This window comes from Falco biarmicus, chromosome 4 (assembly GCF_023638135.1).
Source record: "Falco biarmicus isolate bFalBia1 chromosome 4, bFalBia1.pri, whole genome shotgun sequence".
NCBI classification, from domain to species: Eukaryota; Metazoa; Chordata; class Aves; order Falconiformes; family Falconidae; genus Falco; species Falco biarmicus.
Window position 1 is genome coordinate 78,319,843 of NC_079291.1, and position 26,031 is coordinate 78,345,873.

The following is a 26,031-nucleotide window of genomic DNA, read 5'->3' on the forward strand; positions in this document are numbered from 1 at the left end:
TGTGGCATTACGTCCACCCTAAACATCATGTAATGCTGAGACCGTGAGTGTGGCAGTCTCAACTGCTCTTAGTTCCCTGTGGAACAAGTTAAATCACAAGGCCAGATGGGATCAGTCACTTATAGACATGGCCATAAACAATCACTGGATTTGTTGAGTAGACTGTAGTCAGTTCAGTGTTAATGGATTCTTTGTAATAGTGCCGTGGTATCTTGCAGTCATTCAAACTCTAAACAAGTGCCATTCAGCTGGGAAAATTCCAGGCACTCGTTTCTTCACGGGAGGAATTGTTGAAGGTTGTTCTTCTCCGTTGCGGATGCTGTCAGAAATGCACGGTGGGCTCTGCCAGCCAGGCAGGCATCCGAAGTGCCCTCTTCCCTCCCCGCCAAAGTGTTGTTAGCAGAAATGATGGAAAAGTGGTGCTTCTTCACACCACGCACTTCCACAAAAAGTAAAAAGCCTTTTTCAGTGCTACAACTTTAATGACAGTGACTTATAGGTACTGTAAAAATTTTTTGCATATGGAATATTACAGCTGTAAACCCTGGAAAATGTTATCTCATCAAATATATACATGAATCCATTTCATTTTCATAGTGGAGATGTTATAAATTAATATTCTTTATAATCTTTAGGAAGGCATTACCTCTCTGCATATCCCATAAAGAACTGATTTTTTCCAGGAAAGAGTAAATAGGGTGTTTGAAGGTTTTTTTTTTCTTTCGTTCAGACCTCATGCCATGATTTATCAGATAATGGGCTGGGACAGTTTACGCTTCTCTCACTGGTTAGTCATATTGCCATGTTTTTTGCTAGGTTTCCCTGCATCAAAACATATGAATTTTGTGGATTAATAGTTTTTATCCAGAGCTGCTTCACATTAAGCTTTCGCTTCCCATCTGCCATTCCATCTGTAACACTGAAACCTTTACTACTTCTCTTCCAATAATAAAAGCTAATCCAGCCTCCTAAGTCAGAAAAACACATTCAGTATATGGTGTTAATACTGTATGATGAAGCCTAAATCTGTCCAGGGAGCAGTCTGGTATGTTCACAGGCTACACTACAATTGCTAGGAGCCCTTCATCCTTCAGCAGAGACGTCCAGGAGCAGATGTCAAGGATCATACTGTATAAAGGCAGGGGGAAAAAAATATTAGAACCCTTCATTTTGGGAGGGAAACATTTTAACGTGTAAAATAAAACATATGCAAGTCAGGAAAATTCAGATACCCTTATTATTCTTCCTCATGCCTTAACGTTTTGTTTGTGGAGTCTGTAGGTCCAGCGTCTAGCACAAAGGAGGTCCTAATCCATGTGCGTCTAGTTGTTACTGCAGTAGAAATTGCTGGCAAACAGAGTCTGGACATAAAGGCACCTCCAACAAAAATGCTGTGTTTCTCTTTAGTCATGAAGCAATATGCTATTTATTGCCCTAAGTGAAATGATGTGGTGCGTTATCCAACCTTGACTCCATTCAGCTCTGTTAAACATTCTCAGCAGGAAAACGAGAGATGAAATGGCTAAAGACAAACCTCTACAAGCAGCTCTGAGGTGGGAAGTTGTGTGACTCCCCTCCTTTTGCTCTGGGATTGTGAATTAAAAAAGGGCACATGCCTTCAAGGTTCTCAAGAAATCATCTCTCACAGTCATTGCATTTATAAAGAAGCGAAAGAAACCCGTACCTTCCTTGCTTTCCCTTAACTTTTTTAATTTTAATGGCATTTTTTAATGATTTAAAGTCTTTTCTTTTGAGAGCCACTTTCAAAACTCAGTGGGAAAGCTATTGTGTCTTTAACCTCTTACTTTACATGGGCATCTATTTGCATTATTTATTGTCTCAGACAAACAGCATCAGGTAGTCAACCTTATGTTCAGGGACTGAAATTTCACTCCCAACAAGGTGAACTATGGTAGAGCATCTATTGATGCTGAATGTTTAATGTGCATTGCAGGAGTCCTTGGATAATGTGGCAGGTGAAGTGTTGCACCACTTAATTTAAGAAGTTTAATGAGATCGTTTAACAGTGAATGTCATGTCAGTGCTTACCTGGCCACAAAGCTTGTATAAAGAATAAACATAATGAAACATTTGAACTATTTAGAATTTACAGTAAATCACTGAGCCTCAATCACCAAAGGGATCACCAAATTAATTGCCAGCTAATGCTTGGTCTTTTATAAAGGTCAGGCAAAATTATATACCAGAAGCTTGGGGAGTGCTTCGGAATAGTAAGAAAATAGAGTGGCTTATTGATGGAGCCAGGTATGCAGATCTGACTACATTTTCAATTATGTGCAATCAGGTATAACAAAGGGACTTGAAAGAAACCCAGTGAAACGCTTGTGTTTTGCTCTTTGGCACTATTTTAGAAAAAAGGTTGCACAGCCTTATTTTCCGTAAAAGCCTCTGTTGTGAAGATTCAGTCAAATGAGATGAATTCAATAGAAGTTTTGGTCTGGAACTTGAATGAAATGTGTGTCATCATACAAAAAGCACCTGCGGAAGGGTGGCTACAGACTCCAAGGAGTAAATGGGATGATCTGGCTGGGACTAGTTCTTTAAACAGGTGCCAACTTGGTGTAATTTATGGATATCGTCTTTGTCAGTCAGAATCACACTCAAGAAAAATTAGCACAGAACTATTGACTGACTTGCTGTTCTTCCATTGTGTTGTCCTCTGATGGTCAAGGTAACATTGTTAATATTCATCTAAAGATTTAAATGCTCCTTTAGAAACTTGAAGGATGCCCTTTGAAGCAGGTAAACCCTTTTTCTCAGGTCGATGTTTCCAGCCTGATCAGCCAGCAGCAGATGGGCAGCCAGACTCTCCGTCTTTCCTCCAGCAGATCTGCACTCCTGACTTCTTAGGAGAGTTGTTAGCAAAGATAACCACCCAAAATCAACAGTTTTATTTGAACTCCTGCCAAATCCAAATGTGGTAGACTGCCTAGTAGCGATAAAGCTGTCCTTTCACTCATCTGTCGTCTTCACAACTTTCATCTCTAATAGCTTACATGACCAGGTCCTGCACTGGGGCTAAAGCGGGGCTATTGCCTTTGGATTTCAGGAAAGAAAACTGAAGACAAAATGGCTGTAAGGAAAATTAATTATTTAAAATTATTCTTTTCTGCAAGCAGCCAGACAAAGTATTGTTTAATATGAAATCAAAGCGATGACTTCTGAGTGAGGTCCCTGGGCAGCAAAGTGTTTGCCAAGAGTGAAAAGGTGGGAGGGGAGGGAGTAGGACTTCAGGCTTTCATTCTGGCGTTGGGTAGAAATAATTATAACCAACAGGTTTTAGAAAGAAGTTCAATCTTTGAGAAAAATGCTTCAGCACTTTTTCAAGGTGCCAGAACTACCTGGGAGAACAACAATTTCCTTGTTTCAGCCACTGGTCCAGATTCATCCCCTGCAAAACACAGGTGACTACCACTCTATATAAACTGTATCAGGGATGGTTTTTGCTCCGTCAAATTTACCGTGACCTGCCCAGATTTCACCTCCGCAACTGACCAAATGACAGAACCTTTGAAACAGGTGACTGGGAGAAAAATAGTGGGAGAATACAGTTGGCATGGAGTGAGTAAACCAGACTCGTGCTGTTCATCTGCTTTTGCAGAAATTCCCAGCTTTTGCAATGTGCAGGCTTGAAATGCAATATTGGAAATGCAGGAAAATCTCTTCTTAGAACTGAAACAAAGCACTTGGCTTTCCCATACAGCACTCTAGCTTCGTGAGGAATGTTTGAGACCCAGTTGTGCCCTCTTAATGGTTATGAACTTAGAAACTCCAAAGCCAGCAAGGCTGATGGAAGCTGTGTAGTGGCATAGGATCACCAAGTTCCTTCCTGGCAATAGGTAAGCTGGTGCTGGATGTGAAATCCTGTATAAAGGATACTGACTTTCCAGGGCTGAATTTGACCTTACACCCCATACAAAGCCACCGGTTGCAATGCTGCTCTGAAATGCAGGCCTTGCCACGAGAATAACGTACTAGGCACTAGGTAAATAATACAGTGTTCTTTAAAGTGCCCTTTCAAACATTATCCTGAGCCGAAGCACTGGTAAGTCATATCTGTACATCTAGATGGGAGTACCGTGCAGGTAGCTTTTCCAGTACATCTGTTGAGATCCCAGTGCCTGAGGTGTTTATCTCAGTATTGTCGCTGACATTGTGTGAGGTTTTGTTTGCTCAGAATATCTTTATCTGGCAAGCCAGACGTCAATCTGCTCTTAATGCTTCACAGGGAATCTTTTTTCCTGTCCAAGGAACTTTATCGGTGTTTTTCTTGAATCTGCATTCTCTGAGAATTTCAGATGTGCTTCTTTCTTAAATCCCTCTAACCTTTTCTCTTCCTGTTTCTTCACTTTGCCAGCACATTTGCCTGAGATTTATATAAATTTTGAAGGTTATCGTTTTGGTTTGCTATCCCACTTCTCTGTTTTACCATTACATTATCAGTGGCTGGCAAAGCAGTGGTTTTGTGCATGGTCACAGATGGGTGGGGTGAAATGTTGAAATTATTGTGGCTTAAAAATTTTATTTACATCTGGTGTTAACATAATATTTTCTTCAAGCTGGCAAATGTCAGTGATGGGAGACCCACCCTTTCTCTGTGCAGCCACAGCAGCTGAGGTTTCTCTCTCTCCACCTCTTCTCCTGGGTTTAGGGTTATAAAGTGGTTTTTACTTTTGGAGAATTGTGACATCTGCAGCTCTCAGTAACTTTTTTTGGATATTTAGTGCTTCTGAAATGTTCTTCATTGCGGCCTCAGTCTGGCAACAGAAATAAAGGTACCCTAAATTGGAGACTGGTTTGGCTATCCAGGCATCTCTATAGTGCATGCAGATTAAAGATGCATCAATAAAGAACATTTTTAGAATAGCAGTATTACTCAAAGTACCCTTGTACTTGGCAGCACATTATTTTGTTGATTACAGTGCTAAACATTCAGCCCTTCATCTCTTCCTATGTGAACTGCAGCATCTGAGCCAGCATCTGAGACCACTCAGATGAAAGCCCCAGATGCCAGGCTTTACATTTTGATGGGCATTACAGCATCTGAGCCTTGCTGGGCTGCCTGGCTGATATCCTCTTCTCTTCTGTCTTGGCTCTGGGGCTGCTCACAGGGAGGTTCTCTAGCAAAGAGCCAAAGGGTTTTCATCTGTTTGCCATTTGCTTTCTGGATGCAATTTATGTTTTTACTTATTTATGACTGAGAAGAAAGTCCCCCTAAAAGAGAGTTAAATGCAACTCTTCACTGGATACCGTTCAGCTTGATCTATAAACAATAACAGCACAAATGTTGTGCTAATGTGCACCATTGGTTCCTAGGCAACGCAGTTACGTCTTTTGTCTTCAGGATGCTAGAATAATATCTAGAATAGTATTTTTGTAGTGGTAGCTGATGTGTTGAGGCTGAGGAAGGCATTGAGCAGTATGGGGCATCTTGCCAGCGGTCCATTTCTCCTTCATAGCTCCAGGGCTATTTATGAAACCTGTTTTTCACTTACAACTTGTCTTTGTGGACAAATAGCCAGAGGTAACCAAGTCTAGAAAAAGTTCCTTTGTGCAGAATGGCTCTTGTACTTTAAATCCATGGGTAGCACAATTCCCCACTAGCTGTCCCATAGTGGCAAGCCCTTCCCATGCTACTCGGCTGCTTATTGCATTCCTGGGCAAGAAGCTGCAGTGGGGTTTGAGGGTGTAGAGGGATGTGGGTTGTTAAGGAAATCCCAGGTGTGACTTGCAGCTTTGCTTCAAGTGGCTTTTACTCTGGATTTAATTGTGAGGTGGGTAACAGAAGCTGAAGAGAAACCGGTCGTTGTGGTGTTTACCTGGATTTTATGAGCAGAAACTCTTTAATCTTTCTTCAGCTGGGCTTGGTGTTGTTTTTGGTTTTTGGGGGGGGGGGGTTGTCCTTAGAAAGTTCAGAAAAATCATTATCAAATTCCAAAAGCTAAAACTGTTTGAAAGAGGGAAACGTTCCTGTTATAGCATTACATTTTAAACATGCTCTCCCATCATGGCCTCACTGAATTCTCTCAGGAAATTAAAAATCTGTTGAAATTGCCATTAAGACACTTTTTTGCTTAGATATCAGGATGCCACTTACAATAAAACAGCTGCAAAATAGTATCTGGTGGCAGTTCAAAGGGAAGATGAAACAACAACATGTGTTATCACACCTTTCCCAAGTCACTCTTAAATAGTTGCAAACATAAAGGCCATTAAAAGGTGAGCAAAAATGTTCTGATTCAGTCTTTTAGTGGTGATATTGAAATAGAAAAAGAGGAATAGATTAACTCTTTTCCTCCAAAATAGGGTTAAAAATCTAAGAGTTGAGCGGTACTTGATATTAAAGATTTTTCAACTAATCTGTATGTAAATTCTTGTCTTGATATTAAATTATGCACTTGGACATTTTTTTATTCAGGATTACTGCATGTGAATGAGCTGAAGGGCTGGTTTGAATGAAATACTTTGCAACAGAATTAAAGCTGCTTTGAAGCAACAGATATTTTTTAAAAAGCGCTTCTGTATAAATAAAATGCAGTAGTAACCCACTATGGTTACAGAGCAAGGGTGGCACAAGTGTACAGTCCCAGTTGTGTCTTCCCTTTACTCTGATCTTTTTCACCAGAATTGCGGTGCAAGGTAAGAGCCACCTGACCACTAGCTGCCTTACTCCCTAGGATTTGTGGGGAGCACTGCTAGGAGATACTATCCGGTGTTGCTCTGCCTGCTGTCATCACCCAGTGAAGTCCCTCAGACCGTGCCATGTGCTGATGCTCCAGTCCACAGGCTCTGGGAGCTGTGGGATGGACGAGAGCGGATGCAGGACAGAGGTGGGAAGCACAAGGCTGAGGTCTTCCAGTGTGCTCCTTTACACGGGAGTTTTTGAGAGGCTCTTTTGCTTTTGTTCTTTTCTGCAAGGAACAAACCCCCCTTCATCAGTCCGTAGGTTCTGCAGAGGGGGCCTGGCTCGGCTCTCATGCCTCTGTAGACCAAAAGCAATACCTACGTGCATGTTCCGAGGAGAGTAAGGGACCTCCGTGCACGCTTTGTCCTTTGGGATGTGCTGCAGAACATGGCTCTTTCTCCCAAGGTGGAGAGTGGTGGTGGTGGTGGTTTTTAGTTGGTTTTTTTTATTATTATTATTTTTAATGGTCCCGACTAGTGCCGACTAATCAAAACTTTAGATCTGGAGATATTGTGGAAGCTTTGACCTGGTGGTACAGAAGTTGAAGACAACATTTTGCTGTGCCATCCCAGGTAGAATTACTGGCTAGTTGACTTTTATAGTTGTACCTTATTCCAGTTGCATACTTCATTTCTGCTCATCCTGCATGGCACTACTAGTTGCAATGCATTTATATGATACCTTTGAATCTCCCTCTATATAAATAGTGGTGCTGAGTACTGTTGGCTCTGTTTGTGACCGTCCTTCTGTAGTTCCAGGCTGATCAGAGGGGATTAGCCCCTAAGTGGTTCATCATAGCACACATTCCGCTCTGCTGCACGCTGTTTAATTATATCCATCATTCAGCATTACTTCATGAACCAGCTGTAGGCACAAGCATCCCTAACCTTTCATCAGGATAATTGTACTCTTTGCTACATTAAGAACTGGTTTGGGGCCAAGCCTTTTTACAAATACAGAGTTGATTTCCGTTTAAAAGTTTGCTGCCCCAAAGTAATTTCTAGCAAGTAATTGTGCAATAATGCATTCTTGGGGCAGCTGAAGACTAAAAGGTCTAAAATCCAAATTGGTTATTTGTTTAAATAATTGGGGCAGCCTTGGAGGATGATTTAGCTCTGGCTTAGATCATTGTGTTTAGAAGATGGGATGCACCGTGCCAGTCAGGTGCGAGGTAGCTTCCAGATGGTTTCTGTGGCGAGGGCTTTCGGGAACTGTAGCTATGTGTGCCCTGTGAGGGTTGATGTCATTGTTAAACCTTCATATAGGTGGTATCATGTAGGCTCTCAAAACTGTTCCCACAGGTGAACACGTTGCTGGTGGCAGCTACAGAACTGTAGCTGGAGACTGAAACACGCTGGTTTCTTCTGCATGTGAAACTGGGACATGTGGTGTGTCGAGATGCCTGTGCTGGGTATCATCACGGAATGTCTGGAGAACCTCCGGGGTTGTGAACCATTGCAACCCAGGAGGGAAGAGGCAGCCAGCACATTGCTCCAGGTCACCTGTCTGCCTGGCAGTAGAGCTTGGCAGGGTCCAGGACAAACTGCCTAACTGAAATTCACATGCCTGCTTTATAGTCTTTTCTTGAGTTGAAGTGAACCACTGGTTCTCTTCATGATTAAATAAGACTGTATTGGCTGCAGCTCTGTTGAGCACAGCAGCAAGTGGAAACACGAGCCTCCCACCCTTCCAGTTGTCTTCTCATCAGCCCCAGTTATGCCAGTTGATGGATCTTTACGTTCCCTTTGTAGTTTTCTTGGTCAGACCTCCTCTACCACATGTTTGTGCCCCTCATCCCAGCACTGCATTCTTCACTGACTTACTCCAAAGCAGACCCAATGAAGAGTAGGGCAGGTCATCAGCTGGCACGAATTGTCAAAATAAGATTATTAGACAACCCAAATAAAGGTAACAAAATGTGACCTTCTGTTGTTAAAACCAATTAAGTTTCCTTCCATCAACTCTCAGTTCGTTATCCCTTTCACCCCCCAGGCCCTGTTCTTCTATCTTTTCAGGCTTGGTGCAGAATTAATATTAAATCCCATTAGCCTGACCCCATTTCCCCCATTTTGCCTTATGGTCCTTTGAACTGATGCGCTCTGACAGGTCAGTTCAGCAGCTCAGGGATCAAAGGGAGTGGCAGGCCCGCAAGGAGCTTCGGGAAGGGCCTGGTTTACTCTTAATTCATTTTACTTCTAAATGAGGTTTGTGAAAGGGCCTCAGCAGCGGGGTCTTGCTGGGAGGAGGAGGAGGGGCTCCCGGCTGCATCCCTGCTGCAGAGCACGGCGTGGCCCCTCCGCTGCTGGGATCCCACCACTCATTTCCTGGGATAACTCCAGTTAGGATTGAAGCTCATTGTTGGATGAGTGAATAATCCCTCTTGTCTCTTCCGTGGAAAGTGTGGGATGGAAAAAAAAAAAGTTTCTTTACCCAGATAAATATTTCCCGCTGCATCAGAAGGACCGTTTGCTCTCAGAGCAAGGTGAGACTATGTTGGCCACTTCTTGTCTAGGTTGATGCTGCAAATTAAACAGGGAGATGGCAGGACCCAAGACCAATACTGACCAAGCTATGTGTTGTGGCCTCTCAGGAGGGACTTTCCTGCTCTCTTTCCCAGTGCTGGGATGGTGCGCTCAGCTTTCCTGCTGCTTGCACGCTTAGCACGAGCGCTTTCTGTTTATGGACACGCGGTGCTGGGTGCCCACTGTGTTCTGTGGCAGCAGGGGATGTGCCTGGTGAGTTTTGCAGAATATGCTGGACCTTTGCATTGGGGAGCATGCCTGCCATGCTGTGCCCTGCCCAGCCCCGGGGGGTGGCCCTGCCACGAGGGGCTGTGGTGAGCTGAGTGTGCGGTGGGAAACATTTCCACTGGAGTCCTGCAGTGACCCCCTCCGTGGTGTTCTGCCAGGGACGCGCTGATTTTGAAAGTGATGTGGGGAAGATGTGATTGAATGGCTCTCATTTCCTGGTGTGACGGATGGGTGAGGGCGGGGTGGTGGGGTTAGTCACGGCCCGTGGGGAGCTCACAGTCACAGCGAAAGCAAGTTACGTTTCAGAAACTGAGAAATGACCGAAATTTAACATTTAAGCTAGAAAAGTGGCACCTTAACAACTGTATCCAGAAAAGCAAAAGTTTTTCATGACCCCTAAGTTGCCAGACTGTCACAGGTGATGGAGGAGCACGCAGCCCACAACGATGGACTTTAAATCCAAGATGGATCGGCTGGGTAGATCCATCCTTGGTACGCAGCCTGACCTAGCCCGATACCTGTCCATGTCACCCTCCCCTAATCCTTCTGCATGTGGTGATGAGGATCCTAGCCCCAAGGTGAGATGTGGGGGAGAGGAGTGCCATGCACGCAGCTGTGTCCCTTTGCAGATGCCAGAGCGGCACAGCAGGTCACCCCCCAGGCTGACAGACTCAGCGATCCGCAGGCAAAGCTCTGCGACGATGAGCAGGGCGGAGGAGGCAGTAGTGGTAATGCTGCTTGTGACTGAGTTTACTTCACATAAAACATTCTCAAGGTCTCTTTCTTCCCACTTTCTTCCAAGAAAGTGAGCACTTTTTATTATAATTACTCAACCTAATGAGCAAATAATTTTTCTTATTGATTTGTACAAATGAAATTTCAGATAGATGCAGAGAATGTATAAATTATGTTACTTGAATGGTTGCTTTAAATCTATGTTCATATTTAATTCTAATTTCTTCTCTTTTGCACAAAAATCTTGGTAATTTAATTTTAGAGGTGATGAAAAACAATGCTGTATATCAAATATGCCATGTAAAATACACACAGTATAAACAAACAAAAAGATCCCATTCAGCCCAATATCTAGATTTTTTTCTTTTAACCAAATTCTCCCTAATTTGAGTAATGACTTGGTCATTTCTGCAACTCACTCCACTTGCTTATTCAATCAGTGATTATTGTTTTCATCAAAATGGGATGTATCGTATAGGCAGATGAGGTTCTACATGAATATGCAATGGCAGAGAAACACTGAAAAAACACAACGCAGGGAGCATCGTTCTGTACTAAATAAAAGCCCAGTGCTTTGATAAATCTGAAAATCAATCATGTTTAGTTTAATATTTAAATATCCTTTGGTATTATGCGCTGGCTAGGCAAGTACTTCACTACTTTTTTTTACCTTTTTTTTTTTTTTGTAATTTAGAAACTTTTCAGCAAATATTAAGTGGGCTCATTTATTTTTGTGAGATAGGATAGCATATGTCTCTTAATTCTTTGTAGTGCTGCATCCTTACAAATAGTACCCTAGCATTAACAGGGGGGTGGCTTGGGTTTTGGTCCATCATGAGTTCTTGTGTTAGCTTGTTAAAAGTGGTAGTTTTCTGTATTGATCTCTGCATTGTAGTTGCTTAATAATGGAATAGCTTGTTATTTTAGTAACAGGTAGAGGCAACTTTGTGAACAGCAAGTTATCTGGGCAAATACATCTCAGCAGCTTCTACAAGTCATGTGGTAATGACTGGCAGCAATTAACGTTTTGTGCCATTCTGACACATCAGTGAATGGGCCTTATGGAAAAAAAATGATTGCTCAGGAACTTTTCCTATGGAGAATTACCTACTATGAAACACCTAAGCAAGGAAAAACAGAGCAGCTCCCAGAGTGATAGGAAGACAGTGCTAATTTTCATTTATTAACATGCTCTCCACACATGCTAACAACATATCTTCGCAGCCTAATCGGTCTAGCCTCTAAACTGGGAAACACCACAAAACTTCTGTTAAAATTTTCTGTAGCCCATTCCAAGAACACAGAGCCAGGCTTATGGTCTGGCTTACGCTAGCATAAACTGAGTGCACTGCACTGATTTTGGAGCATTACAGATATGAAAACAGAATTAAATGCATTCTTTTGCATAGGGCTTTATCACGTGGGAAGAGGACAGGAAGAAAGTATTTTTTTCATTGCTTAAAGGAATTGCAAGAGGGAATTTGACTCACTGTTGAGGGTACTAAGAATATTAGTATTTTATGGAACAAAATAATAGTTAATTTGTATACTGCTTTCTTCCAGTATGCACCTGGTAGAAGAATAGGCAGATAGTGCATTTGCCAATGCTTCTGTCATTCTACAAGTTTGGGTTTTTTTTATAGTGGGAGAAAACCCTTAATATCACAGCAGTTATTAAACAGGAACATGCTGAAAAGAGAAAAAAATAACACCCAAGACATTTTTTTTTTCCTTGTAGGGTTAAAATTAAGTAAATAACATCATTAAATTTAGACATTCTGGGCATGAATCCTTTTTAAACCTGCATCTCAATGTAAATAGCAATGTGGCTTAAAGCTGTGTAGCTAACCTATTCAGGTACGCTGCTGCTTCCTGCTCACTGTCTATCAAAATGATCATTTACGTCAACACTCAACTTCCTTAGAGATGGAAATGTAAAATATGATAGACCTTTGGCAGTATAATATTGCAATAGCCTTTCCGTGCCGAATTACCAGCAGATAGCACGTGTTCATTAGCTTCACACTCTGCATTCAATCACTTCATACAGTCTTAATAGAAAAAGGTTAAAAATGTTCAGACTTGGACTCATTGATGTCACTCACTAACTGGTACAGCTTTATCATAAAAATCACAATTTTTTCCATTTATCCTAACCTCAGTTGCCTTGGAAAGTTGCTGACTAAAGTGTTAATGGCAGCTGTTAGCGGAAGGTCAGCTGAAGTGACTAGGAACACCGGCCTTGCTGTACTTTGTCTGAACCCATCTGGCCGCGTGTGACGAGTTTCCCATCACGTTCTTTGCTCACCTGCCCCTGCTCGCACTGATGCTTCTCCTCCCTTTGTATCCTTGATTTGGGAAGAATTCGTTTTGAACCAAAGTGATGACTGTTGTTGCCTTGTCTTCTGAGAGTCTGCCGTGTAGAATGCAGAGCAACAGTGGACGAGAACAAGTAATTGATTATGCTGCTCAGGGGAGCGCGGGTTCAGCTGAGCTGCGTCGCTGGTGTCGAGGGGCCCGGCCCAGCTCCGGAGCAGCAGCTTGCCCCTCTAGGAGCATCCCCTTCGGCCAGCCAGACACCTTTCACTCTGCTGCTGGAGGATCTTGCATCCTGTCTGCAAAGGCAAAAGAGACCCAAAACACCTATATAGCTTATTCCATCCATGCCTGTTCACCACAGCAGGGTGATAATATTTAACTTTATTAATGACTTTACCAGAGAACAAAAATTAAAATAGAAGGTTGTACGTTGGGCTATTTTTTTCTCAGTTTGCACATTTGTGTTGGTTGGGATCAAAAGCCAAAAAAGGCTTGAAAAAAATTATGTGCCAGAGCCAAGATAAACAGACTAAAATATGGCTAGCCAAATTGTTCGTACTCCAGGCAGACAGACACTGAAGTAGGGAGCAGGCAAGCGTGGCAGCTCTCTCTCTTAAATAACTTTCACAACTTTTTCTCTTTTTATGCCCATGAACAGAAACTTCTGCTTGTGAACATGAAATGCACCAATGCCAAAAGGAAATCTGCTTACTCAAGGTTGGTGTCTTAGTTCAGGAGAACCAGCTCATGTTTGGAGCTGAGATAATGCTGAGTAAGCATCAAAACTTTGGGCTATTATCTAAAAATGCTAGGCGTTTTGGATCGGGGTTTAGTTTGAAGTGTCTAAACCCCATATTGCTGTATTTCCTCTTCACCAGTCTGCTTTGCTTTAATTTCCAAGTGTGAATAACAGGAATGCCAGCAAGGCTTGATAAACAGTGTTTGCCAGCACAGATAAAAATGAGCTTGCTTCCATACATGCAGTTCAGCTAAATTGACATCTCTTGTGAATGTAGCAGGAAAGGAATTTTGCTTTACTACAATATATATCTTTAACAAGTTTTCTAGTCCTTATCTAAGTTAGACACACATCTCTGCCTTCACTTAAAAATATTTGTTGGAAATAGGCAATTACAGGCCTTTTTAGCAAAGGTTATCTGTCAGGCACTCAGGCTCTGGGATAGCAAGATAAAAAAAAGAACCAATACTAGTGGTGATGTGCTGATCATTCATAAACTTAAATAGAGAAATAAATAGAAAATTGTTTAACAAATCAGGATGAAACATTTCCTTCGTTTCTCGAAAAATGCCTCTGAGTTGAATGCATTAAACCCGGGTTATTTAGGGACTGATTCATCCTGCATGTAGCTGATTTTCTTTGATTATTTTCATGTGTACCAGGTTCTGTGCAGTTGCATATTTGGAAGGAGCTTTGGAAGCTTTTGTTGTTCAAGTGTTTTTTCAGTGCATTCATTATTGATAAGCAGATGTATAATCTAGGCTTAGCAATTGCATAAAACTAGATTTATGAAAGGAAAACTGCTTCAAATAATGCATTTCTAATTTTACTGTAAAATATCTAGGTTGCTTTAAAATTGGGCAAAAGACCTCCATATGACATGGTATTATAGGATAGCGTTTTTCTTATTTCTTTACTTTTTATCACAGCAGTAGGGATGCTCAGAAAATGTCATTGTCACAGGCAGGTGAGTTCCTAAGATCAGTTCATTGGTACTCCTGGGACTGAGGGGATTTTTTTTCAAATGTTTTATAAATGTGAGTGAGTTAAATCTCAAACCATCAATGAGTTGTGTGATGTATTTGTGGTGGAGATGGACAAACTGAAGTACAACTGGATTGACCTCCCTGGAAAGGGCTCCTTAGTTAAGTGTGCTTGTGTGCCTAAGAGACCTGAGATGAGTTAAAGGACGGCTCTCAGCTCTTATATCGCTCGTGCTGCTTCCTAACACATGGACATGTAGACCCTTACCCATAAAGTAATTCATGAGAATATAATGTGAAAGCTGCATCATTTCAGAAGAGTTACAAGTGTGCTACAGCTAAGCACATGCTGTTAAGTGCTTTACCGATGGGAGACACAGTGACTGCGCTATACTGTGCTGTGTTGGATAAGGTCCTGGGTAATTTAAATGCTTGTGTTGAAACTGAACTATAAAATAATTGGAAATAGAGTAGATTATGCCTAGCAAATAGCTACAGAAAGTCAAATGCAACACATTAAAAGTTTTAATGAGTGCATGTGGTGAGTATTTTGTATTCAAAAAATCTGTAGGGTTTATTAGCTGATACAGGGCTAGATTTTTTCATTAGCCAAAGGCGTTTCAGGGTTTCATGGGATATAGCTGGAAAACAGTCCAAACAAATGAATATTCTATTTTAAAAGAATAATGAGATGTTGAGGGTTTTTATAAACTCCAAAGTTTGCTAAACCAATATCTAATTAGATGAAGAAACTCTCTATAGAGGCTTTGCATCAACGGCTGTGCACATAGCAAATGTTTTAAGCATTTACATATCAAATACTGCTGGCAGCGTTTTGGCTGCAGTCCAGAACTGTAGGTAGTTTTAATCACATTTGTTCAGTAATCCTTGGTGGAATTCTCTTATATGGTCTCTTTAGGATTTTCATTTAAGCATGTGCTGCTGCTTGTCAGCAATGGGCTTATTTATTTATTTTATGAATGCCATCTGAAGCCTTGAATTTATAGAAAATAGGTTGTGGAGTGGCTCAGGAAGCAGAGGATGGAGTATATTCTCTTTCTCTCAGTGGATCTCCTTTGTACCCAAGGATTTACGTACTCTCGCTAGGAAGAGGTTTATTCAGAAGTGTGACATTTAAAGAAGACACTCACTCTTTTGTCACTATGTTAGTTCTTTTCTTTTCCATAGGAAACAGTGGTTGAATGGAAAGCAATAATTGAAAGTACAGCAAAGATCATTGTATTACTAATAAAATGTCTTGAGAGTCATACAACACTGACAGTGCTGCACTGAGCATACTGCATCCTGTATGATGACTGATCAGTGCCTGGAGCATCAAAATGCAGAAAGCTGATGCTCTGAAATACACGGGTGCGACTTCCCAGCCCAGATGGCAGCGCTGTTGCTGGAGCAGAACTCTATAATCTCTCAAGTATTCCAGCAAGCTGAGCTGCTAAGGCAATAGTTTTCTCCCATTATCTTGTTCCTCTGTTAAACCTGACTTGAAAGACAAAACAAACCATTTAAGACAAAGCTGTTGTAAAAGCAGAGGTGTTAACAGTCACCTGGAGCCTTCCAGGTGGAGATGCCCTCTGAAATCCTATCTGTCGTTCTCATTTTTATGGTACATTTTAGAAATGACTGCTGTTAGGGGAATCAGCTTCCCTGAGAAATGCCTGCCATGCTAATATTTGTTCTGTGATAGATAGCAAAGGCTAAATATAGTCTTCCCCTTTCTCTGCATTTTTATTTAGATGGTAGAGGTTTTTTTCTTGCTATAGCCAGAGTCAGGCTTCTCTGAGCCTTCCCTCGCACTAAGCTGCTGTTGGGGAGCATCGGTGAGAGGGTCCAGCTGCATATCCAGGGTCCGAAAGCTGACCCTGCAATGAGAGGGGTTTTGCTGTATTGTGCGGCAGTTACATGGTTGATTATCTTGCTGTCAGCATTTCCTTCAGGAAGAGGTCTTGTAGGTTTTTGGGGTTTTTCTGCTGAATCATTCCACTGTTCTGTGCACAGTGTGCACACACCCACACGTCTGCTAGCTGGCGTGGTGGAAGGGCCAGTATGGATCAGGGTCCCTTACTGGTGTAGGAAGATCCCACGCAGCTTCACTGCCCGGTCCTCAGCAGACACAGAGGTGAAGCTTTTGGAGTGGACTGGATGCGACACAGGTGTAGGTGGGAATTAGCAATATTTCTTCCCTGTCTCCTTCCTAGATTGCTCTCCTTGTCCCCCTCTCTGTACCAGGCAGGGATGCAGGGATGCTGCTCTGAGCACTCACTCCTTGCAGAAGGGGAGAGGGCAGCAGAGTGGGATGCCCCAGGTCAGGAATAGTCAGAGAATAAAGTGTCCTGCCAGAGGGCTCTTGGCAGCAATGGCATGTCCTATTAATTTACATTAATGTATTAAGTAAGTTTAAATTAATCATTTATTGAAATCAGTGAGCTTAATCATGATTATTAGGATTTATTGCATAGAAGGTAGCAAAATCAAAGGCATTCAGCTCTTCCACTTTCAGGCTTTTGTGTGCACATCTGCATGTTTAACCATGGGGTAATGTCATGCTTAACACTGAGCAGATTGAGTTTGCCCCATAATTCCAGTTTTCTTCTCCAACATTTTTTTTCTTCTCTAGGGACCTTCTGGAAATAGTTTCTTGGCAGAGAGCTGTTAGGGTTGCTGTGTGTCTGGGCCCTGCAGGGCTGTGTCTTCTCACAGTCACAGTGATCCTGGGAAAGGAAACTGTGGAGAGGAGTCAGGCGGGTGTGGGTGGATGTACCAAAGCTTTGGGCACTGAAAGAACGTGCAGCAGTTTTGACTTTACCTCTTCTGACTATGTATTCGCCTTCACTGTCCTTCCTTCCGAGGCCCTTCATTGCTGCTTCAAACCACGTTAGCCTCCTTGCCCTACTCTCCCAAACACTTTCCCCTTTATGTTTGTTACTCTGGGATTTTTTGTCTGTTCAGCTGTTTTCGTGATACTTGCCTACCTCTCCAGCACCCCACGCTATGGCAGAGCTACCGCTGTGTTTGCTGACACCACTGCTCACCCTGGCAGTGGCAAACCCCCTCCCTGTGCTCACACCCCTCTTTGTTGCAGTATAGTTTTGTGCAGCAGCTAGCAGGCTTGCCTTTCGATAACACTAAATTAATTGTGATTAATGATTTCACCCATTTTCAGTGTGCCCACTCCTCCCAAGTGGCATGTTGTTCTGTACTAACCTGGGCTGTTTGAATTGCACCGAAAGCAAGCGAGGAGGCACATGTATCTGCGTTTGTCGAGACCTGCTGCCTGAACTCAGGATCTGGCCTCAGACCCCAGCTGCTGGTGTCCCAGCACAGCATCCTCGCAGTCACTGCAATGCAACTGTTTCAGTTCAGCACTTCAGTATTGTTCTCCTAGGGAATGCAGCCATTGTCTTTGCAAAATATGGTAAATACGTAAAAAAAGTCTCAGAGCTGTGGCTGCAGAAGGGTTGTCAGCAAGACTGTAGGTGCCAGTTTGTACTCAGTTGCAAGGACTGGGAGTGATTTGTACTCGGTTGCAAGGTCTGGTGGTTGGTGGTTGCTGCAGCTAACAACAATTATGCACTTACCTGAATGCAGTGGGATGGTTTGCTAGGGAAAAATTGGGCAGCTTGTTGAAGCTCCAGCCCTGCTGTTGCCTGTCATCTCGATAATATCACGTTTAACGCAGCAATTACTTACTGTGACCAGTACTGTGCATTGCCACAACCTAGGCACACTGACATTTCTTTTGCTGGGAGTGTGTCAGTAGGCAGGGTAACAAAAAACTTCTTTTGTCCCATGCATGTAGCAATAAGAAGTTAATTTTTTTCCTGAATGATTAGAAAATGCATAAGAAAAAAACTCTTCCACACGTTAAGATTACAATAGTGACAAAAGCACTAAAGGCAAAAATTGCATTCAAATCAGATTAGTGCTTGGGGAGGGAAACTGCTAAGAAGCCAAGATACTGTTGCTTCCAGCAGGCTTTGCCCTTTGCTTCTGGAGAAGTGTGGAACCAGAACTGAGCGAGTCCGTTGTAAACAAATTTAAAGCCACATTTTAATTGTCCTGCTCTAGCTTTTCATATTCCAACATTGTAATTTACACGTAACCGCATTTGTGATTAAAGTGAGTTACAGCTGCCTGGAAGGGGTAGCACAATCGGCTTCTCAGTGCTGCTGCTTGCATGTAAGAGCAGACACACAGGAAAAGAGAAGAAAACAAAATAATGCCAGAAAATAATGATTAAAAATGGAATTTAGTCTGGATTCAGCTTAGCAGCTGTCCCTAGCCCATGCTTGTGCATGTAATGCAGCATAAGTTCATGACAGACTTTTAAGTTGGGACAATATAAGATAAATACTTGATAAAGGAAGGAGTTTATAACCCCCCATGGGGATTTACCTGAAATGAGGACGTATTTTGAAGAACTCACTGGTGGGTTCATTTGAAGCAGAGGGCAAGCTGAACCTTCCCACCTGTGACCTTACCCACTGAAGCAGAAAAGAAACCAGAAGAGATTTTTGGCACCACTGCTTCTGCCGCAGCATCGTTGTGGGTGGGCTCTGAAGCTTGGGCTGGGTTTCAATTAAATCTGTGGCTTTTTGCATTGCAGCAATTTGTGGTGCCCTGGAAGTTTTTCTTACTGTCACTGCTCCCGGTTTGAATCAGCAGGGACTTGTCTGTGTGCAGAGCTGCAGCCTGCTCTGTGCCCAGGCAACCCGCCAGTTTCCAGTCCAGGCTGAGTCTATACTGGGGCAGGCGGACCAACAACAGCATGTCTGAAATACCCCACTGGAGCAGGACACCGGGCTCTCGGCACACGGGGCAGCTCACGCGGTACCAAAATGTCAGTCCAACCCCAGAATCCAGCAGAGCAGTTACTCTTTCCTTCATCTGATTCCTACACAGAATCATCCATACCTGTGTGCTGCCAAAAGTATCTGAACTTCTGATTGAACTTAGCCAAATTGTTATGCAATTGTATAAGTTTTGACGTATGAATAGTCCCATTGAAGTGACTGCTATTCCGTACATCCTTCGAGTTGCCCATGCCTTAAAGTACCTTGCCGAATCAAGGACATTAATGTTAGCCTTCACTGTCTTCCAAAAGTAACAATTGCTTGTTTTCCTTTTCTCAGATTCTCCAGACTTTCTTAATTTATTTTCACAGCTGTAAACTAAGGGGATCTCCGCTCTTTGCTTGGATTAGTCACCAAGGCTTGGAGGGCTGCTTAAAACCAGCAAGCCCAGCACTGCCTTTTGTCCTCCGCAGTGGTCAGCCGTGGTTGCGAGCAGGGATGCACTCGTACCACTTCCCGGGCAGGCCTGCCAGCATGTTCAGACAATGCAAACACAAAGCCAGTGTTTCTCTTTGCAGTTTTCCTTTTCAGTCCCCAGTGTATACGGTATATTCTGAAATTACTGCAATGATCAGCATATATATGTGCTTACTGAGTGCCTGCTCACACCCTGGGACACCTGAGTCCCAGGCCAGGGACTGCTCATGAGAAAACCCTGGTGGCAGACCGTGCTTTGCTTTGGCAATATCTTCTCAGTTCCCGTCTTGCTATAGGACTCACCTTTCGCTTCCTTTGACCTCTAACTCTAATCTTGACACTAACCCCAGGCTGAGCCCCAGCCCAAGGGCTCAGCCACATCCCCAGGTTGAGCAGTGCCAAGGGTTGAGTCACTGTCAGCCCTGGAGCTGCTTTTGCAGCCTCTGGAGCCCCCCCACCTGCCCAGCCAAGTGCTCCCATCCTTTGAGCCTGACCCCCCGGGAGGCTTGGCTGGGTTTTGCTGAGCGGCATCCCACCGTGCCACCTCCGTCCACCCTTGCTGCAGGAGGGGAGCGGCAGCATCTTATTTGAGGCGACCTCACTAAAATTCTGGTGGAGATGGACACCACCATCCCAGGTGGCAGACCTGCCCTTGCTTAACACCAGATCTACATCGATGGAGTCAACAATGCTTTGTTTCCCCATCAGTCATGTTCACTTGTCATCTTCCCATGGAAGCCCTCCCACATGCACGAGCTTTCTTCACACTTTGAATTAGTTTCTCATTTCTCTCCACATGCTGCACCGTCGAACGTTTTCTCTGCACGTTTTCTCTCTGTACTCTGGCATCGTCCTCCCTCCCTGCTAATGGCACAGGTAACCAGCTGGTTAATCCTTCTCCCTGCTACCTTGCCCTCCGAGTGAGTTTAATAACAAAAGGAAATAAAAGTGGGAGCTGTGTGGATGCATCCATTGGCCACGGCCTCACGCACCAATTGTGGAAAGGCTTTTTCCTCGATCTGTATTCGTGCTGCGTTATGCACTGGGGAAACTGATGTGTACATTAGCGTCTTTTAGTCAGTAGCATGAACTACTCTTCCCATCTCCATGACTTTTTTATATCCTTCTTGGGAAGGGTATGTTGCGTTTGTTACTTTCTATTACACCACGATGGTGGGTACAAGACTGTGCCAGATTTATGCTCAGTGAATTGTCCCTGAAATTTGTGAAGCTATAGCGGAATTTAATTTGGCAGCATGGGGTTGATGTTGCTCCCAGTGATGTCTTGAGCTGAAAATCTCAGCTTTCCATTGTCTTACTTAGAGAATAAATAGCCCCATGTCTTTAGAGTTTCTCAGAAGGAGCGCCAGAGGCATTGTAAATAGCTGGTGCCAGAGGCACTGCGATGGCGTGGAGACTCTGCTCCCTACGTACATGAACAAGTGTGGTAGCAATCTGTGCCAGAGGCATTTAGGAAATATACTCCTGAAGGCAGTTTCCTGAAAGGTGAGGAGGATTTTAGCATTTATGACATGTTGAGTACCTTTCATTTTCTTTTTAATGTCATGTGGTAGAATAATTCGGAGGTGATGTACAGCGTCCTCATGATATTGGGGCCATAAGAAGCAGTTTGAATGAAAGCTTAATAGAAATACAGTGTGCTGCCATGCTGAGCACAGAATTGGTTGCCCGCATAAATCTAAATGTCAAATAACTAGAAAGTTTTACCAAATGGAAATGTGATGGTTTATTTCCAAGGTGTCAACACGTGAAAAGAAGCATACTTAATTGACAAAGAGTAAAACTCTGTATATTTTTTTGAGTATTGTTAAGTAGGATCGAGATGCTACCCATGTTTTCTAGAAGTGGTAAAATGTCAATTATTAATTATTTTGAGAGCTAAACATCATGTGGGCTTTTATAAGCATTATCTAAAAAGCGAGAAGCTTTGAAAAGTTTGTATGGCAGCCACAAGTACAAATACACTTGTTAGAGCACTACTGAGTAGTGAAATATAGGTTGGTGAGCAATCTAGAAATGATGATGTTTTATTGAGTGGCGCGGATTATTACTTTGGTTGATTTGATTTTTATCCTGTAAGGAAATTAAAGCTCAAGTGCTTCCAAACTTGGTTATATTTCTAAAGATCACTTTGCTTACCAGCTTTTGCCTAGAAACTCACCCGAAGATGTCAGCCATTGAAACCATTTCATGTGGAAGCATTGCTAAGTAAATTCACTAAATGCCTATTCATCCCAGTAAGATGGAGAATCACTGGAGCAGCAAATGTGAAAATCTGCACAGCTGACTATACAGAAAGCAGTTTTCTGAGGTTGCCAAATTGAGATGCAGAGTCTGACCCTAGGAGGTATTAAAATTCACATGAGTGAGCATAGAAGGAGGGTCTCAGGCTCCGACAGCCTAGCTGTTCCGGCTGGTTGATAGGCAGATACTTCATTTGGTGCAGATAAAATCAATGAGATTATGAAGATAGTTTACTAGGCTGACAGCATTTCCAAGTTGTTGCAGCCTGACCCCAGGAGTTAAACACGTTTTGTGCAGGACTCTGGTTTAACTTGGTTTTCTGTGGCTTATAATAATGAAATGTTTTCAAGGTGCAGTGCTATTGACAGCTGCTTTATCTTTAGTTTTTCTGTCATGAACTTCATTACAAACCATTGCTTAAATGGTTTTGTATCTATAATGATGTGGTTATGAATGCAACTTAGGATGTAAAGACCTTTTTAATATGTTTTATTCAGTTTTCCTAAATATGCTGACCTATAGAGAACATGCTTGCTCCATTGTTAAAGAAATAACAGACCACAAAAGCTGTCAAGTGTAAATAGATTCTTGGACATGTCAGCTGAAAATCTGAAAATACTGGTGTTGGATTGCCAGTCACACTAATTGGAATTAACCTTCGAAATTCCTTTGTTCCTATTAATTATATTGGCATTTTGACATCCAAATTCTCTTGCTGTATGCTTTCCAACCTTGGCCTCTTCTCTATTACAAGGATGAAAACAAATAAAATGCCAATAGATACTTAACCAAATTCTCTAGGAAAGGTCTAGCAAAGCATGTAAAATGGGACTATCAATGCAGTCATCTCACAGCCGGATTTTCATACTTAAAAAGTGCTGAGCAGTATTACTTAATACATATTCTGTTACAATGCTTAAAACATCTGCCAAGAGTTGATATGAAATTTGTTAAGAATTAATAAAGCTGTACTTCTTTCCAAATACACTTTCCTGAGTAGAGGGAGGCAGTGAAGTTTAGCAGCAGGATGGAAGTTTTTTCAGCAGCTGCCTCCATCAAAGAGTCTGCTGATGGTCCCCAAATGAGAACAAGAAGTATGTAAATTAATCTAAACATAGTAGTTTTCACAGTGCATCCCTTGTTCTTTCTCTTGCAGGACAAATGACCAGCTAGTAGCATTCCTGTCCAGATACCGTGATATGAACTTCTTGAAATCACATGGGAGGGACAATGCAAGGTAAGCTGGCCCTTTCCTCACCTTATTTTAACCAGAGCACTGAGACTTTTTGCATAGTGATGGTTTTCCAGTATTATCTGAGTAAAGAAGAGTTCAGGAAAGAGAGTGGAATGAGGAGGAAACCCTCCCCTGAGGACACTTGTTTGTTGGTCCAGGATACCTCTTCCCCAGAGTCAGTTTTGCAAAGATGCTTTGGGTGGGGAGGGAGACATTAAGCAGACTGACGCTTGTGCCCTCCTGGGACTTGGCACAGAGCGATGTTTCAGAAGCAAGTGGTAGTTGCTGCACACAGCAGCACTTCCCTGACCGAGTCAGTCTCAGCCACGCCGGTGACCAGGACATGCACCAGCCAGAGTCTGCAGCACAGCCTTGCGCAACGAGAGCATCTCTGCAAGGTGTGGGAGCCTGGACCAGCCTGCACAGGCTAGTGAGGGTGAGGACGGTGGCTGGAGGGTTGTCATGTTCTGCTACAGTTTTGAAGTCCTTGAATCAACATCCCTCTTCATGCACCCAATGCGGGTCCCAGGGAGAAGAGAACGTGCTGTGTTTCCCACAGCACATCCGTAATACTTCCAGCTTAGTGGCTTGAGGGAGCAGCAGTGACCAAACACCGTGTTTCCAAATAGTCAAAGAAACTCTACAGGTGGAAGAACTTTCCTGTCTGATTGCAGTGGTCCTCTTTTCCTCTTTATTGATAGTTTTGCTTTTCCTCTTTATCACTAGTTTTGTACCATAACAGCGGTCTTACAACAGTTCCAACAACTCCATATGCTGAGTCCCAGCGGCTTTGCACCCACAAATACTGTTTTATTGTGCTTGGGGTCACCAGGTCTTCTCTTTATTTTGGAAAATATCAAGTGTACTGTAAGGTTGGGTTCAGATTGCGTACACAGAGAATGTGACACACAGAGTCGCATGTTCAGCACAGTGGGTGGGTAGAATAACACACAGGTCTCTTGCTTCTTGCCTGCTCTTGCTCTTGTCACTAGATTTATCAATTCTGTCATGTTGTTGTTTAAATGAAGTCTTCATGAGCATTCATCTTGTGCATGCAGAAATTCTACAGCAGGTAGTAAAAAATAATACTGTGAGGAATAATACTTAAATCCAAGTGAACAGATTCCACAGAAGAGTCTCTGGTTTAGGCAATGCGGAGTGTCAGGGTGATTGGCAGGCTCAGCGCTAGCTGGCAATAGTGATCGACAGCAGGGTTAAAGTAGAAAATGGAAGAGAAACAGCCAGGGAAAAGAAGTCGGTCTCTTACGTCTCTTTGCTCCTCTGGTGCACCTGATTCTTCTCAAATTCCCTGAGCTGGCTAAGGAAAATAACTAATGAATTATGACATGCCTGCGTCAAGCTGGTTTGAACACGCCAACCTCAGCTGGGTTAGAACAGTTTGGATCAATTAAACACACTAATCTGGTATTAATTTAATAATGAAATGAGCTAATGTGCCACTTGTCCTCCCCTCGCAGGAATAACAACCCATTTATTAGTTCAGTGGTTCCCTTTGACTGTATAAACAACTAAATACCTTTTAGCCTATGAAAACATGTCACCGTGTTTTTCTTTTTTTCTCCTGGATTTCTACCATACATTCTCTGTGCATCAGGGAACATAGTGTGGGACATGAGGGCGGATTTGCCACCCCTGTCTGCTGTGGTTGTGTAGTCCCTGAGTACCATAAGCGGTTCCAGTGCTGACCACTGGATGAATGGAGCCTTTCACATCGCCCCTTGGCAGCTCCCCACAATTTCTATCAGGGAGACAGAGTGACTGCCCTCCTCCTGCATAGCCCAGATGGCTGTAGAGACAGGACTCAAGCCAGCAGCTGTAGAAGCCTCCGAGTAATATTGCCGTTTGGTAATTTTTTTTTTAATTCCATTGGTGTCAAAAGCTGATCAAAAAGCAGTTAGCCCTCTGTTTCTATCGTGGGTGAATTTCCAGCTCTACTCACACCTGCTGAGAGAGAAATTGTATCTTGTGAAGGTCTCTAGCCCAGTCTTTCAGTTTTGGTGTTTCGGTAACTCAGTCTTGTCTAAACCGGTAGATGGACCTTCTGCTCTGCCCCTCTGACACACAGTTCCCAATTGACTTTGATTTTATGCCTGAGGTCTGTAAGCCGTTGTCATGCCGGTGAGATGTGTCCCTCTGGTTAAAACGGTGAAATCCTCTGGGCTGAAATACCTTGTATAAGCACAGGCAGGTGAGACGAGACCACGGGCGCACCTGGGCTGTCACCCGGTGTCCCGCCGCCCACGGCTGGCATCCCCAGAGGAGCAGAAGGAGAGGCGGGTAGTGGTGCCTCCTTACAACGTTCTCCCAGCCTCCTGTGACCTTTGCTTGGCAAACTCCCACAGCCAAACTTGGTGACTTGCTCATTTTAGAGGGAGAGATGATTTTATTTTTTTCTATTAATTTTTCCAGTTACTTTTTCAGGTTTGCCATTTGCTTTGCCTTGTCACAGCCCTGTGGAAAAGGAATATCCCGTAGGGGGAATGGTATAGCCAAGCGCTTAGTAAGGTCTGGAAGAGAAGCAACAGCCTCAAGGTTTGGCAACAAACATTTAAAGGGAAAAAAAAACCCTAAAGGACAGCTTTTGGAAAGGATTTAGGACACAGGCCAGTTTCCAAGTTGTTGGGCAATAGGAGAAAACTCCTTTGGGACATCCTATCTCAAAACAGAGCGGAACAGTATTTTTTATTTAAAATGGCTAGTTGAAGCCATGATAAGGGAGAGGACACTGGACTAGACTGACTGTCACCCCATGTACAATAATAATTTTGCTGTTCCAAGGTGTTTTTCTCAAAACATTTGAACTAATAGTACAGGAGCTCAGCATTTAAATGTCTTTGAAAGCAATGTACAACCCTTGCTGGTACTTTTTATTTTAATTTGTGGGTGAATAATGGCTTCTAAGCGATAAGCTTTTCAACTCTTAAAGTCTGCTTTGTGAACAACTGGAAGCTCTGAATTTTAAGTCATCATAGTTTTTCGATCATACAACGG

At 43.0% G+C, this 26,031-nt stretch overlaps 1 protein-coding gene across 3 annotated transcripts in view; it reads left to right on the forward strand.

The window, feature by feature from the left end:
- The window catches only part of XYLT1 (xylosyltransferase 1), a 202,621-nt gene that overhangs the window by 136,449 nt on the left and 40,141 nt on the right, over positions 1–26,031 (forward strand). For all 3 annotated transcript variants that reach the window (XM_056336295.1, XM_056336294.1, XM_056336296.1), the window contains one exon: positions 22,942–23,022. In XM_056336295.1, the coding sequence (XP_056192270.1) occupies positions 22,942–23,022 (81 nt within the window). The remainder of the gene's footprint in view (positions 1–22,941; positions 23,023–26,031) is intronic.